This window comes from Lonchura striata, chromosome 2 (assembly GCF_050655825.1).
Source record: "Lonchura striata isolate lonStrDom1 chromosome 2, ASM5065582v1, whole genome shotgun sequence".
In the NCBI taxonomy this organism is placed as follows: Eukaryota; Metazoa; Chordata; class Aves; order Passeriformes; family Estrildidae; genus Lonchura; species Lonchura striata.
The window spans coordinates 42,797,672-42,812,225 of NC_140704.1; the positions used below are offsets into that span (position 1 = coordinate 42,797,672).

The window sequence follows — 14,554 nt, forward strand, 5'->3', positions numbered from 1 at the left end:
TTGTGGCTTTTCATCAAGTATATTTCATAACTGTCCATTAAAATACATACCTACATCACAAAACACTTTAAAAAAACAAGTATTTTTAATGTATGTACAATAATGCAAAAATATGCCTAAATATGTATCTAATGCAAAAAAATAAACCATTTAATAAAATATCCCTTGAAATGTCCCCTTGCTCTTCAACATATTTAAAAAAAGGACAGAGCTCAGTAAACAAACAGGAGGTAAAACACAAACTGACAGATGAGAGCAGACACATGAGAATGGAGAGGCATCTGATTAAGCTTCCCATTCCCCAGGGTTACACCACAACTAAGGTGCAACTTGTCCTATGTCAGCAGAATTTTGATTTTAAAAAGTTACAAGAGGCTGCCTATGGCACTCATTTTCCATGTGAGCAAAAAAGTTAACAATAATCCAACTAAGCACCCTTTAAACAGGGGTGAATTTCACCCTTGGCAAATATTTCATGTTCTGTGTACTCCTGCCAAGCACGAAGAGGTCTTGTCCAATAAACAATATGGACTAAAGTCTACCTTTACAACTGTGGTGGGAGAGACGCAGTTTTGCATTCTCTAGGAAACTGCAGAGGGCTCCAGTCTTAGAATTTCAGAAAGTCAAATATTTTGCATTTGTGTCATTGCAATGTCTCTAGTAGTTGGGCTTGTAAGTATTTCTGAAGACTAGGTCTAAATGTCTGAGTTAAACGAGACCCTTCAGTTTGTAAAGAGAATGCTTATCTGATTCTTACTTGGATGAGTTTAGGTGATTGATGTGTATCCTTTATCTTGCTAGTCACTGCCCTCAGAGCACAGCAGGCTGTATGAGACACAGCTCTTGTATGCAGAAGCAATCTGAGGAGGTTTCAGTGTTACTCTCTATAGGGAAGGTGGTAGGAATTGAAGCACTATTTAAAAAACCTGCTTATAAGGCACTGATGCAGCAAGGTTTGTGACAAACATGGTTTAATCATTCCTATTTTCCAACTGTTTAAAAGTCAGTCTATTAAATCAACCATAAACAGCAATAAAAAGGCATTAGAAAAGTTTCAAACCAAAGAAATCAATTTAGTATTGAAACTTAATTTATGGCAGTCCCACTTCAGTGCACACACTAGTTCCTGCATGGTTTTTCATACTCATTGTAGGCACATGCTCACCATATATACAAAAGTCCCCCAACGAAGTCATGATGTGCTGAAGCTATCCTACAAACAAGAAATTTTTAGATGACCTCACATAATTACATGTTAAACTTACAGATGGTGGACAGGAACATACATTGGCTCACTCACTGTACATATCTACTCAAAGCTTTAGCAGAAGAAGAATATACACAATATATACACGTAATTCACACAGTAAAACAGTCCTCAACTTCTGCTATTTTGTAGGGCTATACATTTCTTCTATTAAAATTCCAAACATGAAACCATCTCTGTGCCAGCTCCTTTCCATAAGCAATAGGATCACTTCAAGGTAAATTAGTTCTTCATGTATATGTAACAGAAGCAGCAAAAGCTCAGCCTCTAGTCATCACTGTCACTCCCAGATTCACTCAACTGCAAGTCGTTTCCTATGGAAAACAAAAACCAGCAAAACACAACAAGTGAGTAGGTGTTAATTCACATTTCATGGCAATCAAACCAAAGAACAGTCATATTTACACTGGAAGATTTAAATAAGAATAACACATGAAATGATTGCAAACATCATCTGTGATTTAATGAAACTGCCCAAGAACATCAAGAGCTGCATGGGGCTAATACACAGCTGGATTCAGGCCAAACCAAACATCCTTGTCTCCAGAGCCACCAAAGGGGCTCCCTGGTGGGACAACAGCCTTCTCTACACTAGTAGCTGCAGAAAGCATTCCACAGCCTCCACCCACCAAAGCTCCAATATATGACTCTAGGACAAGGCATTGGGGAATTCCTTGGCTTTCTTTACCCTTTAAAAACAGATTTTTTTTTCAGTTTAAGGCCATTTGGGTAGCCAAGACAAGGCCTCCACATGTCAATAAACCAAAAGGACTGTTAAAGCCATCACAACTCAAGGCTGAACGAAGCTGACACATGCTGTGAAGGTGAAGGCTGTCCTCCAAAGTGCAGAGATTGGATGAAAGGCCAGATATGGATCAAATCTACTGGCTCTGATCCTGTTTTGCAGAGCACTTGTGATTTGGTGAGATGGAAGGGGATAAAAAGCAGCAAGAATTATGCTTGTGTTCTGATAATTGAACCTAACCCAGCAATATCCTAGGGGCCTCCCCTAAAAACAGCTGCAGGGCATCTATGCAACAGCTATGCCCTGGATTTCTTCATCTCCTCTTCCCTTTTACAAAACAAGAACTTGGATTAGGGGTGAGTATCCCCACAGTAAAAGTATTTTAAACCCAAAGGCGAAAAGCATTGTATGAAGAGAGGAGCTACCCTAGTAGTTCCCAGATTTCTCCTGCAATCAGAGGCTTCAGATCATTAAACCCGTGCAGTATTGTTATTGTGGAGAAACAGGGAGGAGGCTGCTCACAACTAGAAACAGGAAAATGGACACAGTCCTAATGACTTTGCTGAACTTTGGATTTCACTTAGTCCTTCATTACTGGCAGGAAGACTGACAGGCCTCTAACATTTCCAGCAGGGCTTTTTTGTGTGGTCTGTACAATATACTTATCTTCTCAAATCTGGAAACCCTACACATATCTGTATTCAGACTCCACCAGTTCCCGATGAAAGGGTGCCAAGAGATGTGTGCAAACATGCCTCAGGAGGAATTAAAAACAATTTATGGCAATTGCAAATGCAATATTTTAACTCCAGAGTTAGAATACACCTGGTGTAGCGTAAGGAAAGAGCAACACAGATGCACACCATGTCCTCAGAGAGAGTCTCATGGGACAGAACTATGCTTTAAAAATGTTCCTGACACTTTTTAAAGGGTGAAGTGGGCTTGTAGTGATTCAATGCTTGCAACACCATAGCTGCAATATTTTAACATAACTTTAATTTAAATTTCCCTTCAAAATGTGGTATTTGTGAAAATACAGCTGAGACCCACACAATAAATATGTTGACACAGCAATCCTCTGAAGACCACAGAGACTGTACTTAGGAACCCAGGACAGCCTTGAGCCATTCACAGTTCTTTATGGACCTTTAACTGGCACGTGTCAACCCCACTATTTCCATTTAATCTGTGTATTCACATGAAAATAATTCCCATCCTCCAGTGCACCAGATCCTCCCACACCAGTGGCTACTTGGAGGCCTGAATCAAGACCCAACAGGGACAATGGGGGCCACTGCGCTGAGGCCCACGGGATCTCCACACCTTTAGACAAGTCTAAGCCCCCTGTTCATAAAATCTGCCCATGTACTTCAGCCACTGCAACTCCCTGGAACTACTATTTGGCAAAAGGCATTTCATGAAGTTAGCCTAACATGCTAAGTAAATGAGTGGCCATAATCAGCTTTCACCAGTGGTAAGACACAAGCATTTACTTACGGAGTGTGTTCATGAGCTGATTGCTTCCTTGTGGCCTGCTGGTGCCATTAGCAACAGCACTCCTGTTGTTATACTGCTGGTGTGGTGGCTGGGAAGGAGAAACATGTGCTGGCTCTTCCCCCTCACTGCTGGAGCTTTCATCTTCGCTCCCAGATGAGCTCTCTGAATCCGATGAGCTACTTCCACTGCTGCTGCTCATCTGCTCAATAATTTCAACCTCTGCTCTCAGCTCTGAAATAAAAAGGAATTCATCTGGTTGACACCATAAACAGGGCCCCATGGAATTTTGGAAAAGAATGTGCAAAAGCAATGGTTTTGTCAAGTATGGTTTATTGCACCAAAATATCTCACATGAAAGATCAAGACAGGATGGAAAACAAAAAAATCCTGAAAATTATTTTACTTATTGCTGTACCTAAATTTAAAGAAGCAACAGCATAGATTACTATCATAAAACCTTCACTTCCACAATTATTCTTCATATACTTCACATTCCTGAAAGCACTTTCAGCTTCATTATTTCTGACAGGTTATGGTCTACATACAAAGTAAGCACATTAGCTGATTGAGGAAATCTGTATTGTTAGATGCTGGTGATATTCAGGCTTTTGGAAAACACAAAAAATGGTTTGTGGGAGGGTGGGTACATGGACATGGACAAATGATCACAACAGAAACTGCCTTTACTTCAGATAATGTGTGAAACTGCTTCAGCATTGCCACACAGCCCACTGTAAACAAACTTCAGAAGCAGATGGATGACATCAAATAACTTTGCAGTAGGATAGATGAGAATAGCTGAGAATTTTCACATACTGGGAAGTGGCAAAAATACCATAACCTTCTATAGAGCTTACAAGTAGCCAGGAAATAAGAAAACTACTCGGAAACTAGGAAGTAATACAACTCAAGACAAGGCCCATTTTAGGATTTCCAGTGCAAAGAAACACTGGAACACCATGACAGCATCACAACAGCCTCATCAGCAACAGCTAGTGCTGGCTTAATGACTGGTTACTGTTGAATTGTGTTTTTATATTTCTGTAACAGTTCTGTAATGGTTTGCCCCTCCACACCCCATTTTCTCCCAACTGTTCCACCCTGAGTTTTCCTGCTGTTCCCTCAGTGCCAATGTCCCTGACAATGCTTAGGCACTTCCCCCTCCCCTCCCTGGTACCTCGTCCATCACTCGGCTCCCCTTCCCATTCTTCCAGAATCTTCTATGCTGGCCATCAAGGGATTTGATTCCCCCATTGGTTTTTATATCTGTCTATCCTTTCACCTTCCTCACCCCCAAATCTCCCCATTGGTCAATGGGCGTTCCCTTCCCCTTGTTACCACCCCAGTATTTAAGATGTTGCAAAAGCATTGATGACACTTTTGGCTGCTGGATACTCTGTAACTCCAAGCTCCCCCGAGCCTGGATTAAAACTGAAACTGTTTTCCCAGCCTTGATTCGACTCCCTTATGACCTCTTTGGATGCTGCCTCCCCTCCATGCAAGGCAGACAGTGTGACTTTCTGCCTCAGCCGCTCCCTGACTCTCCTGGAGATCCAGGGGAGTGACCCCCACAGCTGACTGTGCCTCTGCCAGGCAGGGGAAGCTAGGGAGCTTCAGATTAGCACAGATTAGCACAGTTTGGCACCCAACGTGGGGCCCAGGACATCGCCAGGCCCCACAGAGGAGATGGATGGATTTATTCTGCGGCAGTGCTTAGACTCCATCGCTGGCCGGCAAGCCACACCAGTAGTAGCAGACCCCTTTTTGGTGGGTAGTGCTTGGGGGAAGGAACTGGTAGCCACTGGGGCATCACGGTGGTCAGTTCCACGAGGAGGACACTACTCAGGACCTTTCTTTTCCTGCTGCAGGACTTGGAGTGGCAAGTATCTTTTTCTCTCCCTCTTTTGTCCTCTCTCCCACTGCGTGGAGAGCTTTCTTTATCTGCTTTGCTTTTGCACTCTCTTTCCCTGATTGTTTCTGGGAAAACGGTCAACTTTTCTCCCTCTCTGGAGGATTTTGCTGCTATTGTAGCTGTTTGAGATTTTGCTACTATTGTAGCAGTTACTTTGCTGTGCAGGGCCTTTTAGCAGGTGGCGAGCAGCGGAGGTTTCTCTTTTCTTTTGCTTTTTCCTGGGTAGTGAGTTTTAAGAGATAGATTCTACCTCAGCCAAAATGGGTGTCCAGTTGTCTTGTCTCCCAAAAGGGAGTCTATTTCCAAGTTGCAAGTGTCCTATCTGGTGGTGGAATTTTGTTTCATAAAAGAGAAGTTAAAGACTTTGTTCAGTAGTTGTTCCTACATTTTACTAATGTTTCAGCTGACCAAATTAATAATTTAGAGTTTTGGGATCTAGTAAGCAATGAGTTTTTAAAATTAGGGAATTCCTCCCTTTCTAAATGTGTTTTCCTGGCCATGAAAATTGGAAATGCTTTAAAATCCTGTTCTAAAATGCAAGAACAGCCACCCAGGAGCAAACTCAACCCCATCTCTCCTCGTCCTAGCCCTCTTCCCTCCCCTGTCTGCCCCAAACCAGGGATTCTAAAGGGATCAGATCAGCAAGAGCTGCAGGGCTGCCATTTTTCCCTAGGTCCCCACAGAATCCCCGAGACCGCTGCCCAAGCAGTCCTGGCCAGACTTCTCGGGATCTTTCCTTCCCCCAACTTCTCCGCATTGTATGGCCCTGTCCCAAAATCCCTTTGTTAATCTCCCTGAACTTGACTCCCCTCAAAAGGTCCCCTGGGGTGCGTAAAATGGCAGACACCATGTGGTGTTTCCGGCCACGTACTCTTCTTCTCCCCATGAGGCGCAAGATGGAGGATGCCATGTGGTCGTTCCTGCCATGTGCCCTTCTTCTCCCCATAATCCATTTCCCGCTCCTCCCCTAAACCCTTTCTGCCCATCAATCAACCCATTCTGGTCTCCTGACTCCTCCCTAAACTCCTCCCTTTCCAGCAACCCACCTTCCCATCCAGCTCCTCACTAAACCACAATGCCAGTTCTGGCCACTTTGAAATTTGTCAGTCATGTCTCTCCTCCCCGTGTCCTAGCCACACCCCCTCTGACATCATCTACTCTCCTGGTTCTCACACCCCCTCCTCCAGTTCCCACGCTCGGGCTCCAGGGGGAGGGGGGTGCCTGGGAACCAGAACCAATTCTATCCCCACTCTCACCGCTGCTCCAATCACCTATATCCCTAGGCAGGAGGGAGCACCCACGCCCCAGTGGTCCCCACTTGCCTACCAGACCAACAAAGAGATCTGCAAAGCTCAAAAGGAATTTGGTAGGGACAGCGAATATTTCAAGGGACTGTTGAGAGCCACTCTTTCAGGAAATGTTTTAACTCCTGATGATCTCCATACACTTTTCTCATGCTTGCTGTCCTCAACAGAGTTTTTAATATGGGAAGCAGCTTTGAGAAAAGAAGTACGGTCCACTTTACCAACACTATGGGCTGACCTGGACATAGGAGTAGATGATGACAAAATGATGTTGTCCGTTGATCATCTTTGCAGGGAGGGGGATTGGGTAGAGGGGGAAAAACAGGCTACGAAAATACCTAGGGAGGCTCTCCAGGAAAGCGTAAAGGCTGCTGGAAAAGCATTTTTTGGGTTGCGCCTGGATATTCCCATTGATAACTATCTGTCTATAACTCAGTTTCCCTCTGAGCCCTTCCTTAAGTTTGTTGAGCAACTTTGCAGGGCAGTGGACCTTCAGGTACAGGACCTGGGTGTGCGGCAGGGAATCCTAACAGAAATCACTCAGCAAAATGCCAATGAAAAGCTTAAAGCCTCAATCCTGAGCCTGCCCCTCAGCCCACCACCAACCCTGCAGTACATGCTTGAAGTGTGCTTGAGGAAGGTCACAATCTCATCCACTGATCAAAGCCACAGAGGGAACTGAGGAGGGTGGCAGCCGTCGAGGTCCCTGACCTGCCATTCACCAGCCAGCCACCATGCACTCCACGATCATCTAACAGACCTCCCCCAGCAAAACAGCTGTGTCATCTTTGCAGGGAGCTAGGGCATTGGATGCCCAACTGCCCATTGAGGTAACAGTTTTAAGAAAAACCAACAAAAACAAAAGGTTGCCTCCAAAGGAGAGCCATCAAAAAACTAGAAACCAAGCGCAGTCCCTCCCTGCGCGATGACAGAAATAAAGCAGGACCAAAAACATCTGTGGCGGGGGGTGGAAAACCAAACATCCACAGGCAAGGCCTGCCTGTGCCACTTTGGACTTCACCTAACATTACTTCTTCACCAGATTTGACTCATCCATACCAACGAAGACCTATTTTAACCACTAACTCTCATAACGTGCCTTTCAGGTTGGCTCTGACAGAGCCCCTGCACCTTTGCAACACCCAGTGGCATTTTGTGTCTGTGAACCCCAAGGAACTTGGTAATTGGAGAGACACCCATAATAAGTATGTCGTCCTTGGGGACACCAAATACACACCTGTAGACATTCACATCCTCCCGGTCTCGTGTCATCAGACCCAGGGAAACTTGTCCTTTGGCTGCATTGTACTCACCCACCAGTGTACCTGCCTAAAGGCCAAGACCTTGCCCAGGCCATCCCAGTGCCTGAGCCTTTGTGGACCACCACCTGGACTCAGGTACTGGGGACTGAAAAACCAAAAATCTCATGCAAGTTGCACTGGGGGGAGGAGTATAAAGCCTTAGTTGAACTCCTAGACACAGGGACAGATGTAACAATCATTCCCTTCCAGAAATGGCTGTCACACTAGGAGTTGCAAAACGTAGCTGGACACATACAAAGTGTTGGGGGCATTCAATTAGCGAAACAGTCAAAGAGTGTCAACCAAATTGAGGGTCCAAATGGGAAATTGGCCTCTGTACGCCCATTCGTTTTAGACGTTACAGAACCCTTGTAGGGGAGAGACCTGATAGTGCAGTGGGGGGTCAGAACTGACATCCCAGAGACCCTCCAGGCTTTTCAGGCAGCGGTCACTGAAAAGTGCCCTACCCAGAAACTCAATTGGAAAACAGATTTACCAGTCTGGGTCAAGCAGTGGCCACTCAATAAACAAAAATTGAAGGCACTTGAGGAGCTTGTGGCCGAGCAGCTAAAAAAGGGAAATATCCAGGAAACAACATCTCCCTGGAATTCCCCAGTCTTTGTAATTAAAAAACCAGGCAAAGATGAATGCTGGCTCCTCCACGACCTCCACCAAATCAACAATGTAATAGAAGACATGGGCTCTCTCCAGCCAGGGATGCTGTCCCCAATGATGCTCTCCCAAAATTGCAATTTAGCTGTGATTGATATAAAAAACTGCTTCTTTCAAATTCCCCTTCACCCTGACAATGCCCCATGTTTCGCCTTCTTGGTTCCCACCATTAACTGAGAAGTCCCCAGGAAGAGATACCACTGGAAAGTACTTCCAGAGGGAACGAAAAACAGCCCTTGTATTTGCCAGCGGTACATCTCTTCCTTGCTGCCCCCTGTCCATGCAGCCGTGAAGGATGCCATCATCCTTCATTATATGGACGACACTCTAGTGTATGTCCCAAATGATGACATGCTTACACATGCGCTTGACCTGACAATCAATTCTTTAGTTGTTGCAGGGTTTGAGCTCCAGGAAGACAAGGTTCAGAAGATGCCACCTTGGAAGTACCTGGGCCTGGAGATCGGGAAGCGGACCATTGCTTCGCAAAAATTTACCATCAAGAATAACATCAAGACTTTAGCCGATGTTCAGCAACTGTGTGGCTCTTTAAACTGGGTAAGGCCTTGGCTAGGTATTTCCACTGAAGACCTAGCCCCCCTTTTCAATTTATTGAAAGGGGGAGAGGAGTCTAGTTCTCCTAGGGCCCTTACCCAGGAAGCGAGGGCTGCACTGGAGAAGGTACAGGACATGATGTCTGACAGGCAGGCCCACTGATACCAACTGGGCCTACCCTTCAAATTCATCATTCTCGGTAAGCTGTCACACCTCCACAGGGTGATCTTCCAATGGGAGGTCACCCAAGTAAAGAAGAAGAACCAGGACCAGACGGATCCCCTCTTAATCATAGAGTGGGTCTTCCTTAGTCACAACAGGTCCAAGAGGATGACACGGCCACAAGAGCTGGTGGCAGAACTGATCTGGAAAGCAAGGGCCTGGATCAGGGAGTTGGCAGGGTGTGACTTCGACTGTATCCACATTCCACTAAAATTAGAATTGGGCCATCTATCCAAAGCAATGTTGGAATATCTGCTTCAGGAAAACAAAGCTCTGCAATTTGCATGGGACAGCTACACTGGCCAAATTTCAATTCACTGACCAGCCCAAAAACTTTTCAATTTAGATGTCCAATTTACATTGTCACTAAAATTTATTCAGAGCAAAACACCTCTAAAGGCACTGACAGTGTTTACAGACATGTCCAGAGCATCTCACAAGTCAGTTGTGACTTGGAGAGATCTTCAGATTCAGCGGTGGGAGTTAGATGTTGCCGAGGTGGAAGGATCACCTCAAGTAGCTGAGTTGGCCACTGTCATCAGTTTTTGAGAGGTTCTCTGAACCATTTAATTTGGTCACTGATTTAGCCTATGTAGCAGGTGTAGTGTCCAGAGCAAGAAATGCAATTTTGCAGGAAGTCTCCAACATTGCACTGTATGAGCTGCTCTCAAAATTGGTAAAATTAGTCTCCCACCAAGAGCAGCCATTTTATGTGATGCATGTTAGGTCACACACCGACCTGCCAGGGTTCATTGCCGAGGGCAATCGAAAAGCTGATGCCCTCGCTGCACCCAGCTGGCCCCACTCCCAGATGTGTTCGGTCAGGCTAAGATCAGCCACCAGCTCTTCCATCAAAATGTGCCTGGCCTGGTTTGCCAGTTCCATCTGGCTTGTGAACAGGCCAGGGCCATTGTAGCCACCTGTCCCAGCTGCCAACAGAATGCTCTCTTTTCCCTAAGCTCAGGCGCTAACCCAAGGGGTTTGAAAAGCTGTGAGGTGTGGCAGATGGATGTGACACACATCCAATCATTTGGCAAATTCAAATATGTCCATGTATTTGTAGACACTTCCTCCAGTGCAGTCTATGCTTCGGCCCACACAGGAGAAAAGGTTTCTGACACCAAAAAACACCTGATGCAGGCCTTCTCCATGCTGGGCATCCCCAAAATCATTAAAACAGACAATGGCCCAGCGTACAAATCCAAGGAGTTCCAGAGCTTCTTGCAACAATGGGCAATAGAGCACAAAACCAGCATCCCCTATTCCCCAACAGGCCAAGCTGTGAGTACCCACCAGAGCCTAAAAATGGTTCTTCATCAACAGCAACAGGCAATGAAGATAGAATCTCCTCAAGTATGGTAATCCAAAGCACTGTTTACCATCAATTTCTTAAATTGCACATATGAAAACTTAAATCCACTTATTACCAGGCATTTCGTAGAAAGTACTCAACCTACCTGAAAGCTCGTCCACCAGTCTTAGTAAAAAATGCAGAAACTTGAGAGAGGGAGGGACCCTATGAAATTATAACCTGGGGAAGGGGATACGCCTGTGTGTTCACCCCTCAGGTTTGAAGTGGGTCCCCTCCAAGTGGGTTAAACCTTACATTCCTAAAATATCCAAGTCCAAGACCACTGTGACTCAGTTAATCTTGGCAGGTTTCCATGAAAGAACAACATCCACACATAAATTAAGTATGGGATATAAAACCCTAAAATTTAGGCTTTTGTTGTGCTAGCAGTACTATACCCACAGGGTTAGAACCCAGTGCTTGCCCTGGAAACTCACAGACTAAAGGGACAAGAATGAAAAGATGAGGTATTACCACCCCTACTAAACAAGTTGTGAAGTGATGCTGGGAGTAATTCATGTTAGGTCAGATGTGTATCAAGAGTCCCTTTTTTAATAAGACTCATTTCCTTGGGCTGCCTAAAATAAAGAGTAACAGCTAAGTTTTCAGCCTCCACAATACTCGCTGGAGACAATTCCTCTAGCTTAGCATGTATGAGTTTGAAAAATTGTGTTTTCTTCTGCCAGATTTAAAATCACTATTTTTCACTTTCAAGGTTTAAAGCTCAATTTCAAGTGCTGTGGTTATACTCCGAGCTGGGTATTTAAGCATAGTGGTGTTGTTTCTCCAATTTATCTCCTAAATCCAGATCTCTGCCTATACCATATGTGCTCTCTGTAGTTTACCAGTATGCCAGGTAAAACCTACTCTTTCAGCTTGAAGACTTAGCATAAGAGACCTTTGGAAGAGAAAGAAAATATGATTCAACAGGTCAACAGCAGATACTGCTTTGTACTGTAATATCTTTCTCCCTTATTGCCTCACAACACAGTCTTGCAGGCTTTAAAAATACTTTTCAGGCCTGGAGTCTGATACACAAACAAATGAGCACCTGTGAATCACTGTTCTCAGCCTACTCATATTTCAAATTATAAATGTTCCTTGTATTTAAGGCTAGGAAATTAATAGGGGAAAGCTAAAGAAAAGGTAACCAGGAATAAGGGTATTTTCTCTTTAAAATGCCCAGGTTTAAACTTTTTTCCCCTGGCTTAATGATGTAAAATTTCTACATTCTTCTAGTAATGTGGTTGTTAGCTGCAAATTATAGTGATTATGATACATTGTTAGAATATCCTGGATTGCAGCAAGCACAATCACCTATCACAGTCCATACTGCAAAAAGATACAACAGACAAGTCTAACACAGGATAAGTGCCTGAGAATTACACATGTATGCCTACAGAGCTGGAGTCTGTGGCTGAAATGGAAGAATATTGGCACAGGAACTGAGAACATAGAGCCCACATGTAAAATAGAATGAAGAAGGCGAAGTGATCTTAGGCATTGGTGGTGAGAGGAAAAGTTAAAATAAAACCACACAGAAATAGGAACTAGGGGTAAAACCCTAAGAACTAGGAAAAAAAAACCTACACAAGAAGTGTGGACTCGATACAGTAGGTGAGGAGATCACTGAAGGCAGTGATGCTGTCTGACCAATGGGAAAGGAAGACTAGCCTGGCCAATTTTAAACAATTGCAGATTAGTGTGAGAACGAAGAATGGGAGACTTCTGCTGGGGAAGCAGAAAACTAAGAACCCACAAAAGAGATTTGGTTATGAGAAAGGAACGAGAGAATGCCTTGGAAGTAGTGCTAAAGCCCACTATACTAAACAGAGGCAAGAAAAGGCAAAACAGAAGCAGTACCACAAGCTTCAAGAACTGGGAAGTTAAGGCTGTTACCAGTGACACTGGTCACAGGTAAAAACTTGGTCAGAGACCATCTTCTAGTCAACTTTTGCCTCACAGGCTGACAGCTTCCCCTCAGATCTCTGTTGTCTCTTGTTCCTTGAGCCCAGAATTTTAAACATCTTATCCAAGCAAATGAGACAAAAGCAATTGTTTTCACTAATGTTCTGGTGGCTGCTGCACCACTAGAGGTCTGTCAAGAGAAATTCAGTAGGACCACTAAGGAATTCTATTCAAAACACTCTTTGTCTCATACTGTCAGTGACTAGGCCAATGATGACATCAAAGCCTTATAGGAAAAACACTGCTGCTTTACGATGGCTCGATTTTGCATTTTCCCATTTGATTGCTATGTTTAGTACAGTTCTAGGTTCTGGGTTAAACATTTCCTTATGGTGCTTCCAATTAAAATAGTTGTGTGTGTATGTGTACATATATTCTAAGCTGAACAGCAAAAGAATTTGACCTTTCCTCGATCTTTCTGTGCTGTAAGATCAAACACCTCATGTCGACACGCCTTTGTAGTTTAAAAGATGACAAGAGTCAGGATGTGCAGCAGTTACTTTTAAAAAAGCTTTCCATACAGTACAGTTTCAAATACTTGCATTAACTGAGTCTACATCATCTGAAAAGGCTGACACTGGTTTGGGAACCTTATCTACATTTCATCTTACAGCTGTAAAATTTCTTTCAAGACAAAATTACTGTTTTACACTGGCAGGCAATGAAAGTTTTAGAGTAAAAAAAAAAAGTCAAGGTCAGAAATCATTATCCAAACAGAACAGCCTTTCTCAACAGGGCTGCCTTCTGTATATATTCACTATCAAATACCCTAAGAGTGTTCCTACTTCTCTCAATTCCAATACATTACACAGATTTTTTTAACTGAAGCCTTCACCTTAGGCTGCAAGAACACCAAGGACTTCCAGAAAACAGTCATTCAGCTTTAGGGAGGGTTAAGTTTGAATGCCTGTATCAGAACACTTACTGTAAATAATAGAATGCAAGGTGGAGAAATCAACTTGATACTGTTACCCTGAGCATGTGGAGATGGTAGCTAGAAGAGGCAGTATTTTATACTGATGTGCAGAAAATTTGATTGAGTTGTTCTTGAGAGACAAACACAGTGCTATGGCATAAGCTTCACACACACAGCTACATTCCAGGTAAATAAAATCTGCTCAGATTTTTAAGCACTGAGTCTTCAAACCTGAAATATGATTCTGTGAGTTTTTTCCTCAAATGTAATCATGTCAATATTATTGCATGCTGTAATTATGTCAATGCTGTTGAAAGCATTTCTGCTGTGGTCAAATAGGTCTGAAAAATGTCAATTATTTTATGCAAATAAATGGCTATATTGTGGCATATGTCTGCAAATGTCCACATCTTAATGAGACATTATCAGATGCAGCTGAGTGTTCAAAAGAATAAGCTCCTACCCCCTCCTATGCTCCCTTCAGGCACGAGGACAATACAGAAGCTTGAAGAGGAAAGGATTCCACTCATGCAAAACCCTCGACACAGCCTCCCAAAAGCCTCTGTCCATGAAGGAAGGGACTGGTTCAATTCCCAGATGCTCTGACTCTGTCCTCAGACACTGTTTGGACAGCTGTGTACTGGGACAGAACTAACCTACCAGAAAGCTAATTTCCAGCTCATCTGTAAGGGAGAGTTGAAAATGCATAGTTGAGGGTACCAGGGAAAGCAGAAAACTGCACTGAGGTTACCTTAAAACTACTGTGAAACTTCATGAGGACTGCGTGTCTCACCACACCCTTAAGCAGGGCATACTGGAAGCAAGAGAGCATCAAAGTGCCAGA

The 14,554-nt window shown here is 43.9% G+C and overlaps 1 protein-coding gene across 1 annotated transcript in view; it reads right to left on the reverse strand.

The window, feature by feature from the left end:
- Positions 1 to 14,554, reverse strand: part of EAF1 (ELL associated factor 1) — a 26,305-nt gene continuing 11,751 nt past the window's right edge. Inside the window, exons 5-6 of the mRNA XM_021548794.3 lie at positions 3,510 to 3,740; positions 1 to 1,581 (exon numbers count right to left, since the gene is read on the reverse strand). Coding sequence (XP_021404469.1) covers positions 1,535 to 1,581; positions 3,510 to 3,740 — 278 coding nt within the window. The 3' untranslated portion in view covers positions 1 to 1,534. The remainder of the gene's footprint in view (positions 1,582 to 3,509; positions 3,741 to 14,554) is intronic.